This window comes from Xiphophorus maculatus, chromosome 4 (assembly GCF_002775205.1).
Source record: "Xiphophorus maculatus strain JP 163 A chromosome 4, X_maculatus-5.0-male, whole genome shotgun sequence".
Taxonomy (NCBI): Eukaryota; Metazoa; Chordata; class Actinopteri; order Cyprinodontiformes; family Poeciliidae; genus Xiphophorus; species Xiphophorus maculatus.
In genome coordinates this window covers 16311034-16333444 of record NC_036446.1, presented here as the reverse complement: position 1 = coordinate 16333444, position 22411 = coordinate 16311034, and the positions used below count along the sequence as shown (strand labels likewise).

At 38.3% G+C, this 22411-nt stretch overlaps 1 protein-coding gene across 2 annotated transcripts in view; it reads right to left on the bottom strand.

Moving 5' to 3' along the window:
• Nucleotides 1–22411, bottom strand: part of cgnl1 (cingulin like 1) — a 44339-nt gene that overhangs the window by 5665 nt on the left and 16263 nt on the right. For both annotated transcript variants that reach the window (XM_023332236.1, XM_014471984.2), the window contains exons 9-14: nucleotides 8562–8768; nucleotides 8365–8469; nucleotides 7599–7751; nucleotides 6369–6539; nucleotides 4041–4202; nucleotides 2812–2901 (exon numbers count right to left, since the gene is read on the bottom strand). In XM_023332236.1, coding sequence (XP_023188004.1) covers nucleotides 2812–2901; nucleotides 4041–4202; nucleotides 6369–6539; nucleotides 7599–7751; nucleotides 8365–8469; nucleotides 8562–8768 — 888 coding nt within the window. The remainder of the gene's footprint in view (nucleotides 1–2811; nucleotides 2902–4040; nucleotides 4203–6368; nucleotides 6540–7598; nucleotides 7752–8364; nucleotides 8470–8561; nucleotides 8769–22411) is intronic.

Sequence of the window (22411 nt, the reverse complement as noted above, 5' to 3'; positions counted from 1 at the left end):
TATCCTCACGCTCCGTCTGCGTCTCGCCCACGGCAGAAACCGCCGTGGCAGCCGCCGAGTCAAAGCGCTGAACAATGGAGGTGCTAACGCCACAAACGTTCTGCCTAATTGGTGAGCTGGATTTTCCTCCTCGACTGCATTCCAACACTCGTTTCGATTGTTATGCCAGCTCTCAGAGAAACAAGGTTGGAATTAAGAGTGGCTTCCTTTCACAAAATGCAGAACAACACAGATGCTAATGCAACACATATTTAAAAAAAAGACTCAAAATTAAAGATTTTTATGGCCTTTTTAGTTTTACTAAGTCTGCTCTTTAAGTCCTAAGAACAGAATAGTAAAGGTTCATTCTTGTGTCTGATTAAGCTAATATCAAGGTATTTCAAAAATATTTTTACACAAATTGCAGGTTCATTGAAGAACAAATTTTTACACAATAAATAGACATGAAAAAAAACAACTGAGGTATTTAAAATCTTTAAGTTAAAATGAAAGGTTTTAAATTGTCAACCAACCATTTTGTTTCTGAAATGTTTTATTTTAAACTAAATTGTTGTTTTTACTCTGCTGAGAACAAATCCTAAAAAAAAAAAAAATTAAAATTAATCCACTTAATATTTTTTCAAGATTCATTTATGAGGAAGAAATTTTCTTTGTATTGATTTAAAGGTTAAATAACATTTAATTTGTCAAATCATAAATCAAGATATGCTCTTTAATCATAGATAAATGGACAATAAATCCAAAACAAAATGGGAATGATTGATTTCATTGTAAAGTGTCTTTGAAAGTGTTTAAAAGTGACATTAAATTTTCATGTCATCTCATTCAAACGCATAAAAATGACTGAGTGTAATAGCATAAATATAGCATATGTGAATGCAATGAGGTTTAAATGTACCAGAGGAGGCCTCAACTATTAATCTACATCTGTAACACTCATCAGTTTTAAGTAGATCAGCCCAGAAAGGTGAGAGAGCCGGACTGCTCAGTGACAGCGGGGGGAGTGAAAAGTGATCAATACGGCAGTGATGGCTGTTTCTGTGGAGAATCTGTGATATTTTATGCCAATTAGCAGGTGACAGTGGGCTGCTCTGATGAACGATGGGCCCCATAACTGGTGCAGCCAGCGCGGTGCTAGAGGGAGCTGAATCAGCAGACTGGAACATGCAGCGAAACTAATCTGCTTTGTGAGAGACGGCAGGAGAGGAGAGAGGAGATTACTCTCATTTAGACAGGAGAGGAGCACCTGGTGCCAGGAGAGACGCAGGTGTTCGTCCTGCTGCCTGCGCTGCAACCCCCCCCACCGCCGCTCAGCCCCCTTCCAGACATCAGAGCACGCACACACTCACACACACTCACACACACACACACACCAGCAGCACTCAGGCTGCACAAAGCTCGGGTGTTGCCTTGACTACAGACCTCAGCCTCATGCTGAACCAGTGGCACTTTGTCACAATGCCCCTCTCTTCTCTGTGCCAGGACCTTTCCTCTTTAGTGAGAGCAACGTTTTAAGACTCCGCTCTGCCACTTTACCGTGTTTTTTATTTATGACTTGGTCACAATTTTTGAATCCGTGTTAAGATTCACACCGAGAGGAGTATGTGATGACGCTAAATTTCTTTGAACTTCAGTTATTCAAGGCGAGAAACCCCAAATAAAAACGTTCATATCTTTGTAAAAATACTGTTTCTTAAAGCTGCAGTAACTTTTATAAAAACATTTCTTTACATATTTGTTGAAACTGTCAGCATGTCATGACAGTAACAAAATCTAATTGCTCTTTCTCCCAGTGCTAACTAGAAACAACCAATCAGAGCCAGGAGGCGGGTCTTAGCGCTGTCAATCACCCTACAGGTGGAGTTGTTCATCTCCCCTCCAGCTTCCTCCCTCTGCTCTGTGCTACGCTGCAGCTGGCATAGCCACTGATGGATGGAGGGTTTTCCTGTTGTTTCTCCACCGTTAGCACATTTAGCAGCGAGTACATAAGGATAATTGGCAGCGCTAAGACCCTCCTCCTGGCTCTGATTGGCTGTTTTTGACCGGAAGCAGTGCATTTCTTTAGACAGCAATAGTAGCTCAAGGAGGAGGTGGAGGACATCGATCTTTTTACAGATTATCTGTCTCAAACTTTACAGTGACACTTTTAACTAAAATGTACATACTGCAGCTTTAATAAAAGTAACATAATAAAAATCTCCAGGTACAAATTCCTCTAGAGACATGCTGAAAGCGTGTTCACTTCATCTATATCACACTCCACAGCGCCTCCGTCAGCAGCTTTATCATAAAGGAAGGAGAAGTGGAGTGCTTCTTAACAAGCGTGTAGAACCTGCTTGTTCTCAGACTGATGTTACTCGGAGACATTTCCAACTGAACTCTGCAACCTGAAAACCTGAGAAGTTTGGCAGCTTTAATATTCTGGCTCAGGCGATGCATTAAGAAGGGTCTTTATGTGACGGATCCATGAAAACCAGAGCTGGCTGGCCGGACTCCAACATTATAAAAGATCAAATTACAGAGCGAAAAACCTGCAGAACCTAAAGTAGAAACTATGAACTGTGGGTTGTGGACATGAAGACACAGACAGGTGAGACACAAACTCACTGAGGACATATTTGGGACATGTGAAGTTTTCTTAGTGGCTGAAATAATGATGTTAGAAGTGGAGGACAAAGCAACAGGAGATCATTTACAGGCAGAGATGGAACAGTGACACGTCTCAGTGAAGATGGACAACGTCTCCCTGAGACAGGTGAGCACTGATAATGAGTGTGTTGAGGGTGTGTGGGCGTGTGTGTGTGTGTGTACCTGCTCTCTTCCTCGGTCTATCCTGTCCATCAGCTGGTCTCCACTTTGACGCTCCTCCTCCAGGTCCAGCTCCAGCTGAGCCATCCTGTTCTGAAAATGAGAGGTGATGCATCGGCGCTGTGAGTACGTGAAGTTATCACTGAAAACCTTCGTCAGACACGGCAGCAGTTCTCAGAGATCGCAAAGAAATAATACGGTGTAAAGTTCACAGATAAAAATTAAATAATGTAGAGCAGGAGTCTGCAACCTGTGGATCCAGAGCCACAACGGATCAAAACGATAAAAACCTGACGAACGTACTAAATAATGTTTTAAACATGCACATATTAATATATATACATGTATAAACACAGACCACGTCTCTGAACCCCATTGAAAACCTCCTGGTTTCTCCACCAAACATTGATTTCTGAACTCTTCCTGAGATAAAACATTAGTATTGCTGTTTCTAAATCAATATGAACTTGTTATCTTTGCATTATTTGAGGTCTGAAAGCTCTGCAGCTTTTTATTTTCTGCAAATAAATAAAAAATCTTTGCTTTTAGTTTCAGAGACATGTCAGTAGTTTATAGAATAACAGAACAATGTTCATTTTACTCAAACATTTACCTATAAAGAGTAAAATCAGAGAAAATGATCATTTTAAGTGGTCTCTTAATTTTTTTCCAGAGCTGCATATAACATATAGATTATTTTTAGATTAACATATTTGCATATGCAGTCGGATTTTATAAACTTTATCTGTAATGATTATATTTACATTATTTATATTTAACACCTCAGATGGAGTAGCTTGTCAATTAATAAATAATTTTCCCTTGGGAATAAATAAAGTATATTCTATTCTAATATGCATGTTTTAGAAGGTATTCCAGTTCTGTCAAGGGATAATTACATTGAACTACAACAAGATGACTCTAAAAGTAGCTGTTATCTATTTTTCAGAGTCATTAGATTGGAGAGTATATGATTTATTTAACTTAGTTTTATCAACGTCCTGTAGAAGAAAATGTATCCACCATTCTTCATAAAGGTTTACAAGTTTTAAAAATTACATCAAATTTACTACAGTAGATATTTATCAGAAGTCAAAGTTGCCTTTTTTTAGTTATTTTCTTTTTTGTTTAGGTTCTAATGAATACTGTTCAGCTGGACTGAGAGCAAAAATGTCCCTTTGGGTAGTTAATGTTGCAGACGCCTGTAGAGATAGATCATCGCTGTGGGTTACCTCCATCAGTTTCAACTGTCTAGATTTGTCATCCTTGGTCTGCTTGTTTTTCTCAGCCTCTATCTCCAGATCATGAACGTTTTTCTCCAGCGTCTGCTCCTTGAGAACAGCTTCGTCTCTTTCCGCCTTACAACGTCGCAGCTCGTCCTCCCGCAGCGACAACTGAAAACAGAAATAAAGACTGTTCCAGGTATCTGATCGGACCACAGCTACAAAACAGCGACTTCATCTCAACGTTAATTAGCAGCAGCTAGTGATTTATGAGGAACGCTCAGACAGCATTTATTAGCTAATTCAAATGTACCTGCTCATTGAAAAGAGGAAATATAATTTAAAAATGTTAAACCCATTAAACTGGTTAGATAAAGATTCAGTGAGATTATCTGTGCAAAGATCACAGGTGGAGTTCCTCAGGGTTGCTTCAACACTCCCTCAGATTATTAAAAGATACATACATTATGATACAGTGATGACTCGCAACTTTATATTGTATATTGCACATCCTTAAAAAGCCACAAAGTTTATTAATAAATCCTCCTCCTGTAATCTTAAATACATTTACTGGATTTCTGCAACAAAACAAAACAAAAATAAGAGGCAGTTCATCCAAAAGGCTGCCGCCAAAGCTCTGACCAACCCCAGGAATATTGTCTTTAACCCTCTGAGTCCTAAGTTTCAAATCTCTGCCTGGATATTTTTGCTTATTTTAACTGTACGCAGTTCTTTAAATGTCCTGTGAGTAAATATACATTTGCCCATTTATCCATAACAACTGTAACTTTCGATATAAGTAATTTTCACAATTTACCATCTACTAAAAAAGTGACTTATCAGATTCATTTCACTCCCTGCTACAGCAGAGTGAAATTACCGTAATAACCCAATATTGGCTGGAAAGCGCAATATAAAGTTGCTCCATCTGAAATTTTTCAGATGGCACAAAGTGTGGAGGAATTACGGAACTGCAAATTTGGCTGGATCGCCGCCGATTCGTTCAGTCAGGAAGGGTTAAATCACAATACTCGACAATCATGTAAATAAAAAAAATACTTCTGAAAGCAACATTTGTATTTTACAGTCTTTTGTCCTATTACATTCCTTACATCTTTTCTACTGATTTGTGTTGATTGTTGCTACTGTAGCAGTAAACAATCATTTAAACTTTAGTGGAATAATTTCAAGGCTCCCCTGTGTGGCCATTAAATCCATAAGACCTACTTATCATTTTCCTTCAGCAGTAAAAAGACATCCTCCTCTTCCTGAACCCCAGCTGAACAAAGATTCATCAGCAGGGATGCAGGCAGGAAGAAAATGCACACTGACCCATTTGCTCTTTGCACTCTATGCAGATGAAACCTCATCTGAGAAAAATCTAGAGCAGTCAGAAAGGGAGTGGTGGTCTGTTTTTACAGCAGAATGTGCAACTGGAAGAAAGCAGCGAGGAAATCTGCAAAGCCAGAACATTTTGTGTTCAATGAAGCCTTTAAAGCCTGAAATGACTGCAGGACCTGCAAAACCTTCGTCCTTAAATGGCATCCAGCTGAGCTTTTATTGTTTTGTTTACAAAGTTAGTCATAGAACATGTAAATGATGCTTTTCCCCCCATCTCATAAAGTTCTTTAAAAGCCCCATCAAATGCATGTTTACAAAAAGGAAAAACTGCAGCAGGAAATATAAAACCTTTAAGTAAGAGTTAAAATTAAGCAGTATTTTTTTAAGTGGTTATATAACACAGAAGGTATTACACTTTTTGCATTTGAAACATTAATTTTACACACAGTTCTGGCTTCACTTTGCAGTGTGGCATAAAACCATAAAAACTATGTCAACCGCTCACCTTCGGTAAATGTTTGGTGTATAAATAAAACTGTGCTTCATAAATAATCACATTCATCTAATCCAGTTTCCAACAAAAGAAAAAGAAAAAAAAACATTCTCCACATTCCATAATGCTGACTAGAAAAGAGATTCTGACTGTTAATAATGCGTAGGTCATGAGTTAAGTTTTATGTTTTTCACCTTTATCCAAGAATCAGTGGGATATAAAAGAGAAAACAATGTCTTTCTTTTAGCTGAACAATTGAGTCAAGCATTCATAAAGAACAGCCTGTGCTCCAGCCGCTCACTCTAAGACCATGTTTGAGGTTGCAGAGGGAAGGGGGAGGCAGAAATACCTAAAAGGTGACATCACTGTCTTAACAGAGGCCGTGATTTTGAAGGAGGAGTGATTACGAAGCTGCTCTGCATGAGCCAGTCTGACTAATGATGACCTACATCTGACCATCATCTTATCGTACAAGCACAGATCGCACAGTCCTTAAGCTTTACCTCCTCTTGCAGAGTTCTGGTGGTCAGCACCAACTTCTCCAGCTCCTGTCCTTTCTCCTTTAGGAGCCTCTGCAGCTCTGCCAGCTCCCGCCGGTTCTTCTCCTTATAAATATCGATCTGCTCCTGCAGCTCGCGAGTGGACGACTGAGACGCCTCAACGATATCGCTCATCTGCAGGCCAGGCGAGGCAGGAAGAAACGGCAGCAGAAAGTGAGATGTGTGGAGAAATTACAAACTGTTCATGGCCTTTAATTTGTTTTTCACTTTGTGACATTACAACCAAACTGCAACTAACAATTATTTTATTAATTGATTAATCTGGCACATTTTGCAGATTTTTCAACCAACCACTTAAACCTTTTTATACAATATTAAAAATACATTAAAAGATGCAAATTAACCAACAATTCAATTCCATTTTTAAATAAGAAAATAAACATTTTACTGCCTAAAATGAATTTCTTTAGTGAATTTGGACCAAGTGAAGCTAAAACTAGGCTACTTGAAAAGTTTTGGGTAAAACATATTTATAGACAATTGTGTTTTTATCTTCAATGCAAATTTTATATGCAACGTTTCAGTTTAATATTTGCTTTGATAGTGTTCTTTCAGCAAGTGGTTTTATTATTGAGTCTGCAATTAACAGTTAATCAATTACTTAATTAGCTGACGATTATTTCAACAATTGATTATTCGATTAATATTTTGAGTTCTAAACCAAACCAAATAGATGCTCAAAGCAGACGGAGACAAACCCCATGAAGGTGGTTCAACGATGTATCGAATACAATTTTATACATTTTTATTCACCAAAAATTTTAAAACATAATTTTTTTTCCCCTTCCATTTCACTATTTTGTGTGAAGCTATCAAATAAAATTCTTGTAAGTGGGATGCTTACTTCAAAAACATGCTAATTTGAATAATAAAGAAGTATCAAAGGGTATAACATTTTTGGTTAAAAGTAAAAATAAACCTGTGTTTTGTTGGATTAGTTTACATATTTCCCAATATTTCAGCTTCTCCTCCCATTAAGACCTAAAGTACCTCATATACTTACTGTTTCTCCATCTTTTGAACAAAAATCCAATTAACTAATGTGGATCTTAATTTCATTTGACTAAACGTTTAATGACGGCCAACCTGGAGTCAAGCTGAGGTTGACCATGTGAGAAAAGCTCCTTCTTATGCTTACATGACTGCTCTCATTAAAGCCTGAAGTGCCCTCACCTCCCTCTGCAGTTTTTCCACCGTCCGGTCCAGCAGACGTCTCTCATCTTCAATGTTGTTCTTCATGTTTTTAAATTGCTCCTTCTGAGACTTTTCCTCCTGTAGCCTGTCCTCCAGCTCCTTGTTCTCAAAGTCTAGTTTGGCCAGGTTCTTCTACAAGTAAAAGAAGTAAAAAAAAAAAAAGTTTTGAACTGAACATTTATCTATCTTCAAGCAGTGTCACCACTCTTAGGGGGTTTTCACACCTGATAATTCAGCATCAAAATAGCAACATTTGTAACATTTTCATCTGGTTTGGTTCTCTTTCACACTGCATTGTGTCAAATGATCCAAACCCTTTAAAACACCTGTTCCCCTCCTCGCCTGTGGTGGCGCTGCACCAAGAACCACATGAGGAAACGACACAAAAACCTCAGAAGAAGACATGAGTGCAACTTCCTTCTTCACAAAAGACAAACAAAAATGGAGAGGCCTCAGATTTTTGTGTTTGTAGGATTTCTCTTTTGTCTTTGGTAAAAGACTACAATCCATTTTTCCCTCCAGCGCTAGACTCTTGTGCTTGCTTGTATTTACCCAGAATGCCCTGTTTTTGTAGCGGCCTCTGATTCGCTTGCATCCACATGTGCCTTCAAACTGCGCCAGAGATCACTTTAATTGACTCGAGACGTCGGTTTTTAGGCGGACCAGAGTTCAGACGACAACTCTCCAAACGAACCAGAGTTGGATTGAAGTGGACCAAACAGGACTGGTGTGAATGGCGTCTTACCTGCACATCTTCCAGTCGGATGTTCAACATTCGGTTAGCGCGAGACATCTCCTCCTCCTGCTCCCTGATCTCAGCCAGAGACTCTTCCAACTGCCTTTTCTCTCTCTGTTTTTGCACATTACACCATTAAAACGTTTATATCAGTTACTGAATAGGTAGATCAGAGACTAGATTTGACTTGTATCGAGTTTTTGCACCTCTAGGCGGCCAGCTTTGTCTCCCAGTCTGCTCTCCAGCAGCTTGGCCTCGTCGATAATCCTGTTGAGTTTAGCCACCTCATTTTCCAGCTCATTCGTCCGCCTGCGCAGTCGCTCGATCTCCTGGTTCAGTCGCCCGGCTTGGCCCTCCGCCTGTCCTTTGGCTGCCTCCACTTCAGCCTTCTCTCGGACCACTGCTGCACTGTTCTGCAGAAGGCAAAGAGGAAAGGCACTTCAGTTCAAAGGAATCATGAGTGTGTGACTCTCAGACGGAAAGCAGAGCTATGATGCATGAAGAAGCAACTCAAATGCCTCTTAACAAAAGGTATCTGTCGAGCTCACTTTCTCTGCGCAGCTGGAGGGACGCTGAAGGACAGAGCCTTCCTGTAAGTCTCCCACACTTCACAATAAGCCATGACTGAAGGCTGCAAAGTGAGAATTTATTGCTGCCTGATGACTGACAGCCACTAAAAGTCAGAAGAGGGTGACAATGTGACCGCTAATAAACTCTAAGTACTTGTGATTAAAAGGTGCTAAACAAAACTTGTGACAGGAAAGTAAGCAATGCACATTTTAAGATGGAAACATCTTGGTCGTATTTGGATGTTTAGGCAGCTGAGTCATTCATATTATGCTTTTAATGATTCATCTAATCTGTTTTTTCTCCTTCAGGGTAAATAGGTCTGGACAATAAATCAATAAAAACATATACTGGGACGGACACATGATCAACATCAATATATAATACATGTTATAGAATATTCAACCTCTTGTTAAAATCTCTCACAGTGAGCTAAGCAAGGTTGGTGGAATCAACTACTCACTCTTTGGTTACCTAGCAACTCACTCGCTCGCTCTTTGGTTACCTAGCAACAACTTGTTGAGTAACTGCCAGCAGCAGTTTAATTTTTCGCCACAGAGCGTCAGAGCTGCTTCAAAATAAACGACAGAGTGGAGTGAAAACTGTGGATAAAACAGGAAAGGTCACCGTATTTAAGATATTTAAAACAATAAACTAATCAATAATTATCCATAGAAACAATTATTGATATTGAGTGATATCAAATGCTTATATCGTGATTAGTTTTTCAGCTTTATTGTCCAGACCTAGGGTAAAATAAACAAGATTTACCCAAAAAGTTGGAATGTATTGCAGATTTTCTCCAACACAATATTAAACCTTTACATACCAATATACACACTTGACCTGAACAGCACACAAGGTTTTGTGGCTGAGGTCTAGGCTTCAGGACAGCCATTGTAGATTATGGATTACACTTAAAAATATGGGTGGAAGACAACAAACTTTATTATTACTTGCTAATAGCAATCAGATGTTTAGATATTTTTATCTACACACTACATGACTACCGGTAATAATTTTAATTTTAATACTTAAGTTATTGTAGATCGTGTCCATTGTGGAGTCACCAGTAACACACAGCCTCAAATATATACAAATACGGCCACTAATGGATTAAAGGCAACTGTACGTATTTATGGAAAAAGCAGAAACTAAAAATAAAAAAAAAGAAAGATCAGAGAAATGAAACGAAGAGATGACTCCCTTATCGACGTCACCGAGGAACAAGCTTTCAAATGTTTGTTTTCTGTGGCGAGGAATGTCAGATAACTGGTTTGGCAGCTCCCTGTCATTTCAGCGTGGTTAGTACACACCCGCATAACTAAAATTACAGATAAAAACAGTAAAAATCTATTGCTACTGTTTTACACCTTCGACATTAGCTTCTATAGCGTAAAATATTTTAGGGCTCGAGGTCATCTTTGTGTACAGGGAGGCTCCTCTTTGTTGTGCTGCTCATGCAGATTGTCACTGAACGTGTGTGTGTTCACACAAATGCATGACCGAACACACACACACACACACCCACACACACACACACACACACACGCACACACACACACACACACACACACGCCCTCTGCTGTCAGCTGTTCTTAACCAGGTGACAAGTTTATTTTAAACTTGCTAGAACAAAAGACTAACAACATTGCTAGAAAATAGTGAACCACACAAAAATCTTCCGGCTAAATTATATTTAATGTGTTTTATCTAAAAGGTCTTTGTGCAACTTGCACTTTATGAGACTTTATATCCAAAATCTGAGCTAATCTGATAAAGTTACAGCTGTTAAGAGACCATCTTATCATGACAGCTTTCCTTTATTACCTTATCTGTGACAGGTGTTTAAAAAAAAAAGCGAAGGCCAGTTCATCTTGTTTTTGTTCTGCAAGAGCAGAGAAACATTCTAGAGGAAGAAAAGTCGGCGGACGCCTCCCTGCTTCAGTGCGTCCAGGCCAGTCAGACCAGTTCCTACCATGGCTTCAGAGCCGCCCTCATCGCTGCTTCTTTGATTTAAAGAGATGACAACATCCCCAGCTCAACATGTATCAGTTTCATGTCTTTGAAACATGTATCAGTTTCAAAGACATGAAACCCATCAAATAAGATTTTATATTAGTAGGCAAAACAAAATGAGGCCTTCATATGACATAAATACAGTTTCTGTCATTTTTGTGTTTCAACAACTTCCTTCAAGGTTACCATTACAAAAAGCATTTGCTCCTTCCAGACTTTTTTTTGTTTCTTTGTCAAACTTACATATTTTAGATAATCTAATAATTTTTTTTTAAAACTTTTTTTTTCTTTTCTTTTTGTGGGCTCTAGTGTCCCTTATATGACTGTAGGCTGACAGGAAACGGGGAAGGAGAGGGGGGAAGACATGCGGCAAATATCGTCGGGTCCGGGAGTCGAACCCGCGACGGCCGCGTCGGGGACTCAAGGCCTCCAAATATGGGTCGCGCTAACCCCTACGCCACCACGGCACGCCCCATCAAACTAATATTAATATCAGACAAAGGTAAACTGAGAAAAATACAAAGTGCAGTTTTAAATTTTTTTTAAGGCAAAGCAAACCTGGCTCATTGAGCAAGTAGGACCGAACAGTAAATCAATAACAACATATATATTGCGATAGACATATCAATAGATAATATGTCTGACTGAATTTTCAATCATTTAACCAAACTTTGATCTGGAACTGCTCAGCATTCTGGGAGATGTAGGCAGAGGAAAGGCTTTAGCTGCTCAACTTCTCCCAACCAGCTAAGCAAGATTGGTGGAATCAACTAATTTATTCACTCTTTTGTTACCTAGCAACTCACTCACTCTTTGGTTACCTAGCAACAATCTGTTGAGGAAGTGGCACAGCAGCAGTTTAAGGTTTCACCACTGTGCCTCAAAACTGCTTATAAATAAAAAACAACTTCATGGAGTTGAACAGCTCAAGAGGAAATTGTGGTTAGAAGAGGAAAGATCACGTTACCAATTTGGCAGTATTTCAAATGTTTAAAACAAAAAACAAAATAATTATCAGTATCAACTGATGTGAAACCATTATGTACCGATACATTTTTCAGTCATATCATCATACCGCGCAATTAAGGTTTGAATCACTTAAAAATAGAACCTGTCTGACAACATGAAGGGATCTCAAAAAGAAACGCATCATGTCCCGATTTAAAGGAATTCAAGGGCAGAAGAAAACCAAAGTTTTTGACATCAATCTGCCTGGAATGGGCAACAAAGTCCTTGATAATAACTGAGCGAACTGCAATCAGAACCCTTATCTAGAAATGGAGAAAACGTAAATCAGCGGAGAACAGTGAGATCATCACCACAAAACTGAAAGTCGCCTAAAGCCACGCAGGCCTCCTTCAGTAAAGTTGATTTGCTTATGTATTCACAAAGGTTATCTTTGCCAGATATTATAATTAACTTCAAACATGTAAATAAAAACTGTAGAAATCTTTAATAGAGTGCGCATTTCTTCACAGCACATTGACTTTAGGAAATATCTGCATCCAAACTGCCGTTTTGTCCTCTTCAGACCCATTTGGCTCGTTTCAGAATTATACTGATTGCCATAATTGAGGTGAAGCTAAAAATAAACAAAGGGGGTAAGAGAGTATGAGGAGATTAACACAGTGCTCATTGACATAACAAAAGCACTGAACAACAACAAACAGGACACCAGAGCAAACCCAATACTTTCTTTCTGCCTGTCCCACTTCCCACATTAGCCTGCATGTGTTTAAACTATGAACAAGGACGGTGCTGCTGCTCTGCGACAGGAAGCAGGATGGAGATGAAATAACATTAACCTCCTTTGTTTTGAGACTCTCCCTTGCAATGTTATTTTTAATTTGAGTCAGTGCAGCAAGCCTGTAAGATAATCAGGTTTATTTCTAACTAAAACATAAGTGCTTGTATGAAAAGATCCACTTTCTACCCAAGAAAACACTTTAAATATAATTTTTTTACTTATCTTTCAAATAACAATACTAGAGCTTCGTCAAAGTAACTAGAAGATGGAAAAGTATCATTCAACAAAACATGACTTAGTTAGCTATTACAGATTGATTCTTATTATGCCGCACAGTCACTGTGAACATGAGTTAATGCTGATCTATTTTCTCCATTTTCTACCCTAAACTCTGAGTTTGACTTGGGTCTCTGTGTGTACTTAAACTGTTTATTCAAAGTTGCACATTAACTAACTTTGTGCAGTCTTTGAAGCGCAGAGCAAACGTCGAGGTGAAGTGCATGTTCCAGGTCGTGTGCTGCGCTCACATCGCCACTCTTTCTTCTGCACTGACCGGCCTCTTTTCTTCTCAAAAACCACAAAGGATTAAGTTTCAAAATCACAAAAGAAATTGATTTGCAGATAAACTGACCCTGATGTATAAATAACATCTACAAACAGGCTAATCCAAACCAGGCCAACAGAATCAGAGCAATAAATTAGGGCTGTGCACTGTTAGAAAAAAAAATTGTCATAATAATGTTTCATATTAACATAACTTCCAACATTATTAACACACAATGTTTTCACCATTTCCCCTTTCCACCATTTCTGATCTTGGGCAGGCTCAAAATTATTCATACGTCTGGTAGATTTTTATTGAAATTTCTATTTATTTTTTTAATTAAGACACCTTGATATTGGAGGTTCATAACCTTGCCAGGTTGGGTGTAACACACCTTTAAATAAATAAATAAATAAATAAATAAATGCATTTTTCAGGTAGTTAGCAAAAGAGGCCAGCTCACTCTTTGAGTGAAGGTGATAAAAAGCAGGTATAGTCAGCGTGTGATTCTTAGGTTACGAGTACTACAAATACCTCACTGTCATGGCGCTTAGACAGAAATATGTAATAGAAATGTTTTACATAATCTGCTTTTTTTTAAATAGTGTTTAAAATTGATTACTAGTGTGAATTTGATTTTGATACACAAGAGAAACTAGAGAATAAACATCCACTAAAAGTAGTTTAAAAGATAAATATTACCGTTTCTCCCACTCTAAACCTTATAAAGTAATATGAGTCTAACAAGCTGTATTAGCTAAGCTGTGAGTATTCCAGTCCAACAAATGTAGTTTTAAAACAGCTTTACTTAAAAACGTATTCCATTTCAAACCACGACTGTCCATGTTTATCATGATCAGATATATTTTATACACACACTCACTGGTGTTTGGACTCAGGTGTTTACCGATACACTCTTCATTGGGCTCTGGCTGCCGCTAAATACATTAATTAGTACATTTCAGTGTTGTTATTGTGATATATGTACATGTTTTGTCATTGTGGTTACTCAGTTCCCTGTTTTGTTTTTTTTTGTTCTGCAGATGTAAAAGCAGATTTCTTTATCCTTTAAAATTTTCCTCCATCCCATCTTCCTTTTTTCTCTCTTTTTCAGTCACCATTCCTACTGCAACTGAAATAAACCCGAAGTAATTTCTAATAAAGTTTTTTAGATACGTACCAAGTGCAGCATTATAGCAAAAGCCATAATGCTCCACTTGGGGAAGTAAATATGTTGGGCTTCACCTTGGCACTCAAGGTTTTCTGCCATTTTTTAAAGATTTTAAAAAGACTTATATGGGAAAAGTGTAGCACTATTTCAGCCAGCTGACTGGCAGATTTTACCAATAGGTGTGGGATGGACAAAACTCTACTACTCTATGCCCTAAACAACCAAAAAAGAAAAAAAATCAGTTCAGTCTTACATTTTATTAACAACACTTTAACTATTTAGGGATAAAATATAAGTTTGTCACCATGAAAAGTAACCCAGTTAATTGCATGATAGATGAAAACAAGCTCAATACTTTCTATTTGGATGATTAATTGTTTTTCTCTTTCTACTAAAGACTGGACAACAAAGGGCTTCAGTCTGGTGTATTGGTCCCAATTAGCCCCTTTTTGTGAAGGACAATTTTGTTTACAGACTTCAGTATCCATTTTATTTGTTGTTTTATTCGTTTTTGATATTTGAAATATCTTTCAGTTCCAGTGTTAAATGTTGATTAGGAATTACAGACTATTAGTCTTGCATCATTATGCTATTTCCAAACTTTTAGTGGCTCTGAATCTGCGAGTTTTAAAAAACCTCGACAAAAAGAAAGAAAATGCTTTTGTTTGGAACCTGTGCCTGTTTCTTAAATCAGCTGTTTGAATTTATCCACAACTTTCAAAGTAAAGAGGCTTCAATAACCCTTGCAAAATGTGAAAAAGAGTTGAATTGACTTCCTCAGCTACATACGTATATTGAAGACACAGAACCTCTGAACACGATGAACCGTCCAAGCAAAAGGTTAGAATGTCTCAGACTGAAAGGAAGGACTGAAGAAGAACTGGACGTTTTGGCATCTCTTTGGTCAAGGGAGAAGGTAAATCGTGTCTCGTCTCAGAAAAACAGGAAAAGCTGCCAGCTTTTAGAAGGATCTCTGCGCGAAGTCATACTGCACATTTACTGAAGCATTACAGTAACCATGGTAACCTGCGTCCGTTCAGAACCTCTGCAAGATCATTTACCCCGACATGGCGACACCTGCGGTTACGACTGTAATCAACATTGAAACCAGAACTATTTTCAAGGAAATATTTTTGATGAATTTTCATCTCAGAACAAACTAAGAGGGAGAAAGTGAACAACGACATCAAAGATCTTATTATTTCTGGTTGGACAAGTTGTTTTCAGTATCAACTCTCGGTGACTTCATTAGTTGATGCACACAGAAACCATGAACTGTTAAAGACAAAATTAACCATCCAACTCAAAAGCTGGCACTGTGACTACAGTCACCAAAACTACAGGGCATTCATTGTTGCAAAAATATCGCATCACTTTCAGACACCAGTCAGACAAGAAGCACCGTCCTGTCTAACTTACGGAGACATGTTCCAGTTCGACGGCCACAGAAGATAAACGGAAGACGACTCACAAGACAGAGAGGAAACACCCAAAACACACAACAGTTCAAGTACAAAGATTAACAGCTCAAACACAGAGGCCTCTGTCTGGGCACCAGCTAACAATCATGTTAAAGCAACTCCTGTCAACAACCCAGAAAGAGACAACAAAGCGGCAAAAAGAGAGGATTTAACTATTTCTGCAAAGACAATGAAACAAAAGAAAATGGACCATTACAACAGTTGTGAAGATAAATTTAAAAAGCTCTGATGAATGTGAAGCTACTGCATTTTAATCACCGTTTCCATTTGTTTAGTTACCCGAACCAATGAATGGCAAGGTGTTTATGAGGTCACCACATAGAGAAGAAACAAACCAAAACACAGACTGTGAACTGGGACTTTCTAGTACATCTCAGAAATCTGAATTTAAACATTTCAGTGGAAGATCCACTCATCTCAACATGCTTAAAGCTTGAAATGGCTCCAGCTGGTGGCATCCAAACTTAGGCTGGGTGATAAAAAAAAAACAATATATATATAATGCGATTGATATGTGATCAATATTAACAGAAAATATGTCTAGTAGAAAGTTGATCATTTCAGTGAAAAGAGAGGAAAGTCTTTCGCCGCTCAAGTCTTGCCAGCTAAGTAAGGTTGCTGAAATCAACTAACACACTCTTTGGTTACCTAGCAACAACTCACTCACTCTTTGGTTACCTAGCAACAACTTGTTGAGTAACTTGAGCAGCAACAGTTTAAGGTTTTTCCACATTGCCTCAAAATAAAAAAGATAAAGGAAGATTGAAGGGAGAAAATGAGACCAACAGCTCAAGAGGAAATTCTGGACAAAAGAGGAAACATCACATCACTAGTTTGGCAGCATTTTGAATATTTGAAACAAAAAACAAAACAATAATTATCCATAGTGACTGATATGAAATGCATATCTCCTGATATGTTTTTTAGCCATATCACCCAGCCATAATCCCAAACTATTTTCTCAATAATTAGACTTCTTAGAGAGCATTAAACCTTCATCCCCAGATGGTCAAGAGAATATTAAACATTAAAAAGGCTGTTTATTTTACATTCTTCATCCTAATACCCACACACTATATAAAACAGGGTCACATTGGAAGCAAAACACCATAATTCATAGACCTTATTTATAGATGGATCTTGACCTTTGAGGAAGTGCCTTTCTTTTGTCATGTTCAGGTCCAGATATGGCAAAATACAATGCAATAAAATAAACAGTGTTACAGCAATTTCAGCATTAATTTAACTAGATAGACACGTTACCCTTGATGTTAGGCCTGATTCCTAGAATAGAGTGGAAACTTCATCTAATCCACATAAAGTTGCCAAGCAGCATTTCTGAACCAAACACCTTGTGGCAAAACCCCCTGAGTATTTAGTTCCTGTTCCTGAGATGGTTCAAAGCTATCAGACTACAAAGTTGTCACTATGACTATTTGAAAACTCAGAGGAAGTCATATTTCACGTGGGATAAACTGTTAATTTCTTGCCGTCTGTGTGGAGATCACAATTTCCTCCCTGCCTGGCCGTCCTACGTTTCATTCCTCTTCTTTCCAGCCGTCTGGTAAATCGTCTCCCAGAGCTTTGCTGGGGAATACGGCGCTATCATCAAATATACAGACTCACGCTGGAGTCTTTACCTCCACAACAAGCCTGAGGGGGAAGTCTTTTCTGAGCTGTGTAAGTTTGATGATCAGACAGCGAGACTTGAGTTCACACACTGGTAGAGATTAGTGGAGAGGCGGGCTGGGTTAGGAGCGAGGCCGGGAAATAAACTGCGTTCAGGTGAGCAGGAGACACTGTGGAGCTTTGAAATTAAAAAATACAGCGTTGGGGATTGAGGTTACAGATGAGGGCTTGATAACAATGGCTTAGGTCAGCTGGTGACACATAACAAGAGCTGGAAATGATGCGATAAGCACAAGACTCCATCTCTAAAGTTTGAAAGGGCTGGGACCTATTAAAGCTTCCATCACTGGGAATCTGGAGCGCTGCAGAGACGGGGATACAAATACTGCGCCCTGAGGAGGCCAAAGTGAAAAGATATGAGCCTCTCCCGCAGTGGGAGTGGGTACAGTGTAACAGAGCTGGAGCTGAGTAAAGATGAAGGTCTACAGGGTGCACATTCTCCAAACTGACCCCGACATTCCTGAAAGAGAAACCTCATCTCCTCCAGCCCAACATCATCCCTCTGCGTTTCTCACACGCCGCCACAAAGCAGTGAGCCCGCTTCCAAACGAGCAGATGGCTTTTGTTAACGCCGATCGCCATGTAATACTTGTGAAAATAAGCGAAGCCTAATCGGTACGGCCAAGATTTTTCAACCCAGATAAAATTCCACAGATTTCAGCCCATCAAAAACACAATACAGCTTTCAAGTTAAGACACAAAACAGGCCCCCCAATTCCTTTCACGGGGGTTGGCCTCGCACCCCCTTTCCTCCAGCACACTGACCCACTTACTCAGCACGTCCCAACCCCCGCTGCTTTTATTGTGCGAAACAAACTCATCATTCATTATTGACCGAGGTCCACAATTGCCACCCTTTTTTTTTTTTTTCCCGGGGCTCAGAAAGAAGAAGGGGCACGGCGCCCGGGAGAACTGCAGCTCATTAGATTGGTGATGGGTTGCCACTGCAATTAGCATGCATACAGAGCAATTTAGTGTTCCACTTTCCAGCATTCCTACACAGCGAGAATGTCTAATACGACGGAGTAGTAGAGCCGTCATATTTGAAAAAAAAAAAAGAGTAAATTTCTGCCAAAAAACGTAGAAATTCTAAGATTAGTCTCAGGTATTTTCTAGACAAAAACGTGGAAATTTCTGAGTTTGAGAAGTCAAAGAATTTACCTAGCAAATCTTTTGACTCTTCAGACTCAAATATTTCCAGGTAATTTTATTTTAGAAAATGTCCAAGATTAATCAGCCATTAACCTGAATAATTGCTCCTTAATTACACCGTTTTTTAATCTACAATGTCTAATATGCTGTCGTACCTAAAGCATCAGGGCCATGAAAAAAGGAAGATAATACTTTGGATCTAGATGAAGTCAGGAATAAGAGTAATCAATCTAGCAATGTTACTTCTTGGAAAATATAATGCTGCACATGGTGGTGGGAGCATCCTGCTATGGGGAAGTTGCCAGAAGTCGCCTTAAAACTCAAATGAAGATGAATAAAGTGAAAGCACAGGACTGGGCGATATGGCTTAAAAGTAAAATCTGTCCACAATTTTTTTATACCAAATTCAATTTCTGATTTTAGTCTATTTATTTACACTCTTTTCTTAAAGTTAAATTAAAAATACTTTTCAAAAGTTTTTATTTCAACTATCTCTTCTGTGAGTTGACCTGATCAGAGTTAAAATAATTAAGATTAAAAGCTTTAAAACATGCTTGACAAACAAGATGGCACTGATTAGGCAAATAAAAAGGCATGCATTAGAGACAAATATTCCTGATTTTCCCAAAATTAAATATTCAAAAATCCCAAAATTTGACAAATTGATTTATCCCCCAGCCTTGAGAATAACATAGTCATATGTTATGTCAACGACAACAACAAATGCGGCTCTAGAACAATCCTGCATTGAATCAGAGGGGAAAAACTTCAGTGAGTGACTCATTTAGGCTCCAAAAGTGAAACAAACAATGACTTTATCTGGCCAGGTGTTTTACAAAGCGGCGAGGGTAAAGCCCCGATGACAAACTCCCTGGAGAAGCAGGACCTCTGTTCAACAAAAGGAAATTTCCTCCTGGATCTTTTTTGCAAAGCGTCGCTGAGGACCCTCTCCAGCCCTCAGGAAGCCCAGAACAACGACGACTTCCACTCTTTGAGGCAAACAGGACGCACATGAGCCACACGGAAAAAATTATGCTCAAACTGTCCGACCAGTCTCTATGTCGTCTCTATTAAAGACGATTACACGTCCAGTTTTGATTCAACTTTACCTGTAAAGCTACCACAACTATTGACCCTTCGCAGCTTCATCACTTAACCATTCGAGGCGCCATGATGGACGTCGGAAGTCACAATTTGTGCTATTTCTTTTATACATATTTATATTGATTGTCGTTTTCTTATCTTCTTGCTTTATTTTATGCTCCCCCTGGTAAATTATTGTTATTATCTTCCTGAGTTTTGTTCACAGTACAATTGTATTGTTGTTTATTATAATAAATAAAGTTTATTTTTAAAAAAAATGGACGTCGGAAGTGAGGGACGGGAGTATTGAATTCACACCACATGATTTTTATCACTATGTCATAAACAGCCCTTACACCGGGGCAGATTTAAAAACGCACAAAAGACGAGATGCTAACCATTTTTCTACATAGATGCTAGGCTACATAACGGCGGCATTGTCTCCATGGTTACTAGACGCGTACCTTCTCCATATTGCGATACTTAATATCTTTCTAATCATACTTGCCAATAAAGTATATGAACATTAGTCTTCTGACCTTGTAAAAAGCCTTCGCTGCAAATTCGCGGTTACACCGAGGGCTGACAGTCATTATGACTGACGGCTGCCATCAATCGCCGCCGCATCTTTTCTATTTAAAAGTTATACAATGAAATGACAAGTTTGTTTTTCACCCTTGTCTGTTTAAGAAGAGGACCGCGCAGCATCCCGTGATCATTTTTAAAGTGAAATCAACTAAATAGAAGCGATGTTAGGCTACAGATGTCTGTTTCTAGACTAGCTTTAAAGGAGCGCATTGGCTGGTTTTACGTCCGCCATGGCGGAGTTCTGGAGAGCGTGACGTCACAGGCAAAGGGTCAATAAAAGTATCCCTATGCAGAAACCAATACTTTCATTTGCAATTTTTTTTTTTACATTTCCAAGAGATCTCTTCCTGTAAAAATGTTTATATGAAAAGTAACAGGCTCAGATAAGAACACATTTTATCATTTTCCCATGCAAAATGAGAAGCTACATTTAGATTGCAGATTGTTCTGCTTATGCAACTCTGAAAGAAACAAAATTCCTAGCTGTAGGTAAATATAGTTTTCAGTACTGTCCACTCTGCATAATTCATGTTGGCCGAAGTGATTTAAATTATTACAAAATGAAAAATCTAAGCTCTTTTGCAAACATGCAAACCATCTGCAGAAAACCATCGGCTCATCACTTTAAGACATCTACGCTGCTAAGGTTGGAATTTAAAGGTTAATTGAAGTCAGCTGCCGCTTTTCCAGCAAGGTGTAAAGCTGCCACTGTGGTAACAAGATATTATTTACCAACATCAACTACAATGCCCTGCAGATTTATTCACATCGCCTGAACTTTGTCAGATTACAACCACAAACCTCCAGGCATTTTATTGGGATTTTATGCGACCAACTAAATGCGTTTGTGGAAAGAGAGGATGAATGAGTTTTTCTTTTTCAACAAATAAAAATCTGTCTAATATGTCACCCCTGAACAAAACTCAGTGTAACCAATCAGAAGTTACTTAAATAGTAAATAGAGTCCACCTGTTGTTATTACAGTTTGCTGGACAAAAACAACAAAAACAGAAAGATGTCAAATAAGGGAATAAGGGGTCTGGGAAACCAGATTTAAATAATCAGATATTTATATTAGTTTATAATACTTTCATGGTTTGGCTTCTGCACCAATGAATCATTCCATTAAGAGAAAATCCCACAAAGTGCTTTGGAGCTTGTAACAAACTGTTTATTACTGAATTAATTAATTACATCTTATAAGAAGTTCTCTGAATCCATAAAAACGTCGATGTTGACTCATAAAACCTGCAATCAAATGTAGATTTACTTTTGTTCAGTCTTTGTAATTTGAAATATCAAGTGATTTAATGGTATATTTCCTGATTCATATCATCAAACTGCCAAAGATCAATGGATGTGGATGAGCCTTCACATGTAAATCTGCTTAAATCAAGGTTGTTCAAATTGTGGTTCAGGGGCTGTTTAGGGTCCCTGAACTGATTTTGTGCGGCCCCCTGACCACAATTCAAGAATAACTTAAATAGATTAGGACAAAGCTATGACTTTTAAATTAAAGATCTACTAACAAAAATGTTAGATGCAACACAAAATGATCATCTTTTACAAGTTGTCAGGTTTCCTTCTGTTGTCATGGTAACTAGGACCACATCTACTCATTGACGTAAACTTTTAATTAAACATTGGTGCATCTAAATCTGCTTTTAATCGCTGTGTTAAAACTTGCCTCAATATAGAAGGTGTTTTCAAATGAAGACTGATCTAGATGTTGTTTTTATACTTGAGAACAGAAGAAATGTTTTGTTTGTTTTCTTCAATCGAGCCCAAAATAATAAGAGATCTGGATTCATTTGACAAGGAAGACGTGCAAAAACCATTCGAGGTTTTGGATTTATGATCCTGTTTTTACAAAATGAAAAAAATATGTTTACTTAATTTAATTATAATAATTCATGTTTAGTTTATTGTTGAGCAGTAAAGACAAATTGCAATATTTTTGGTAATATTAGTTTCTAAAAATTACATTTAAATTCTAAAAATATTAGTTTTTAAAA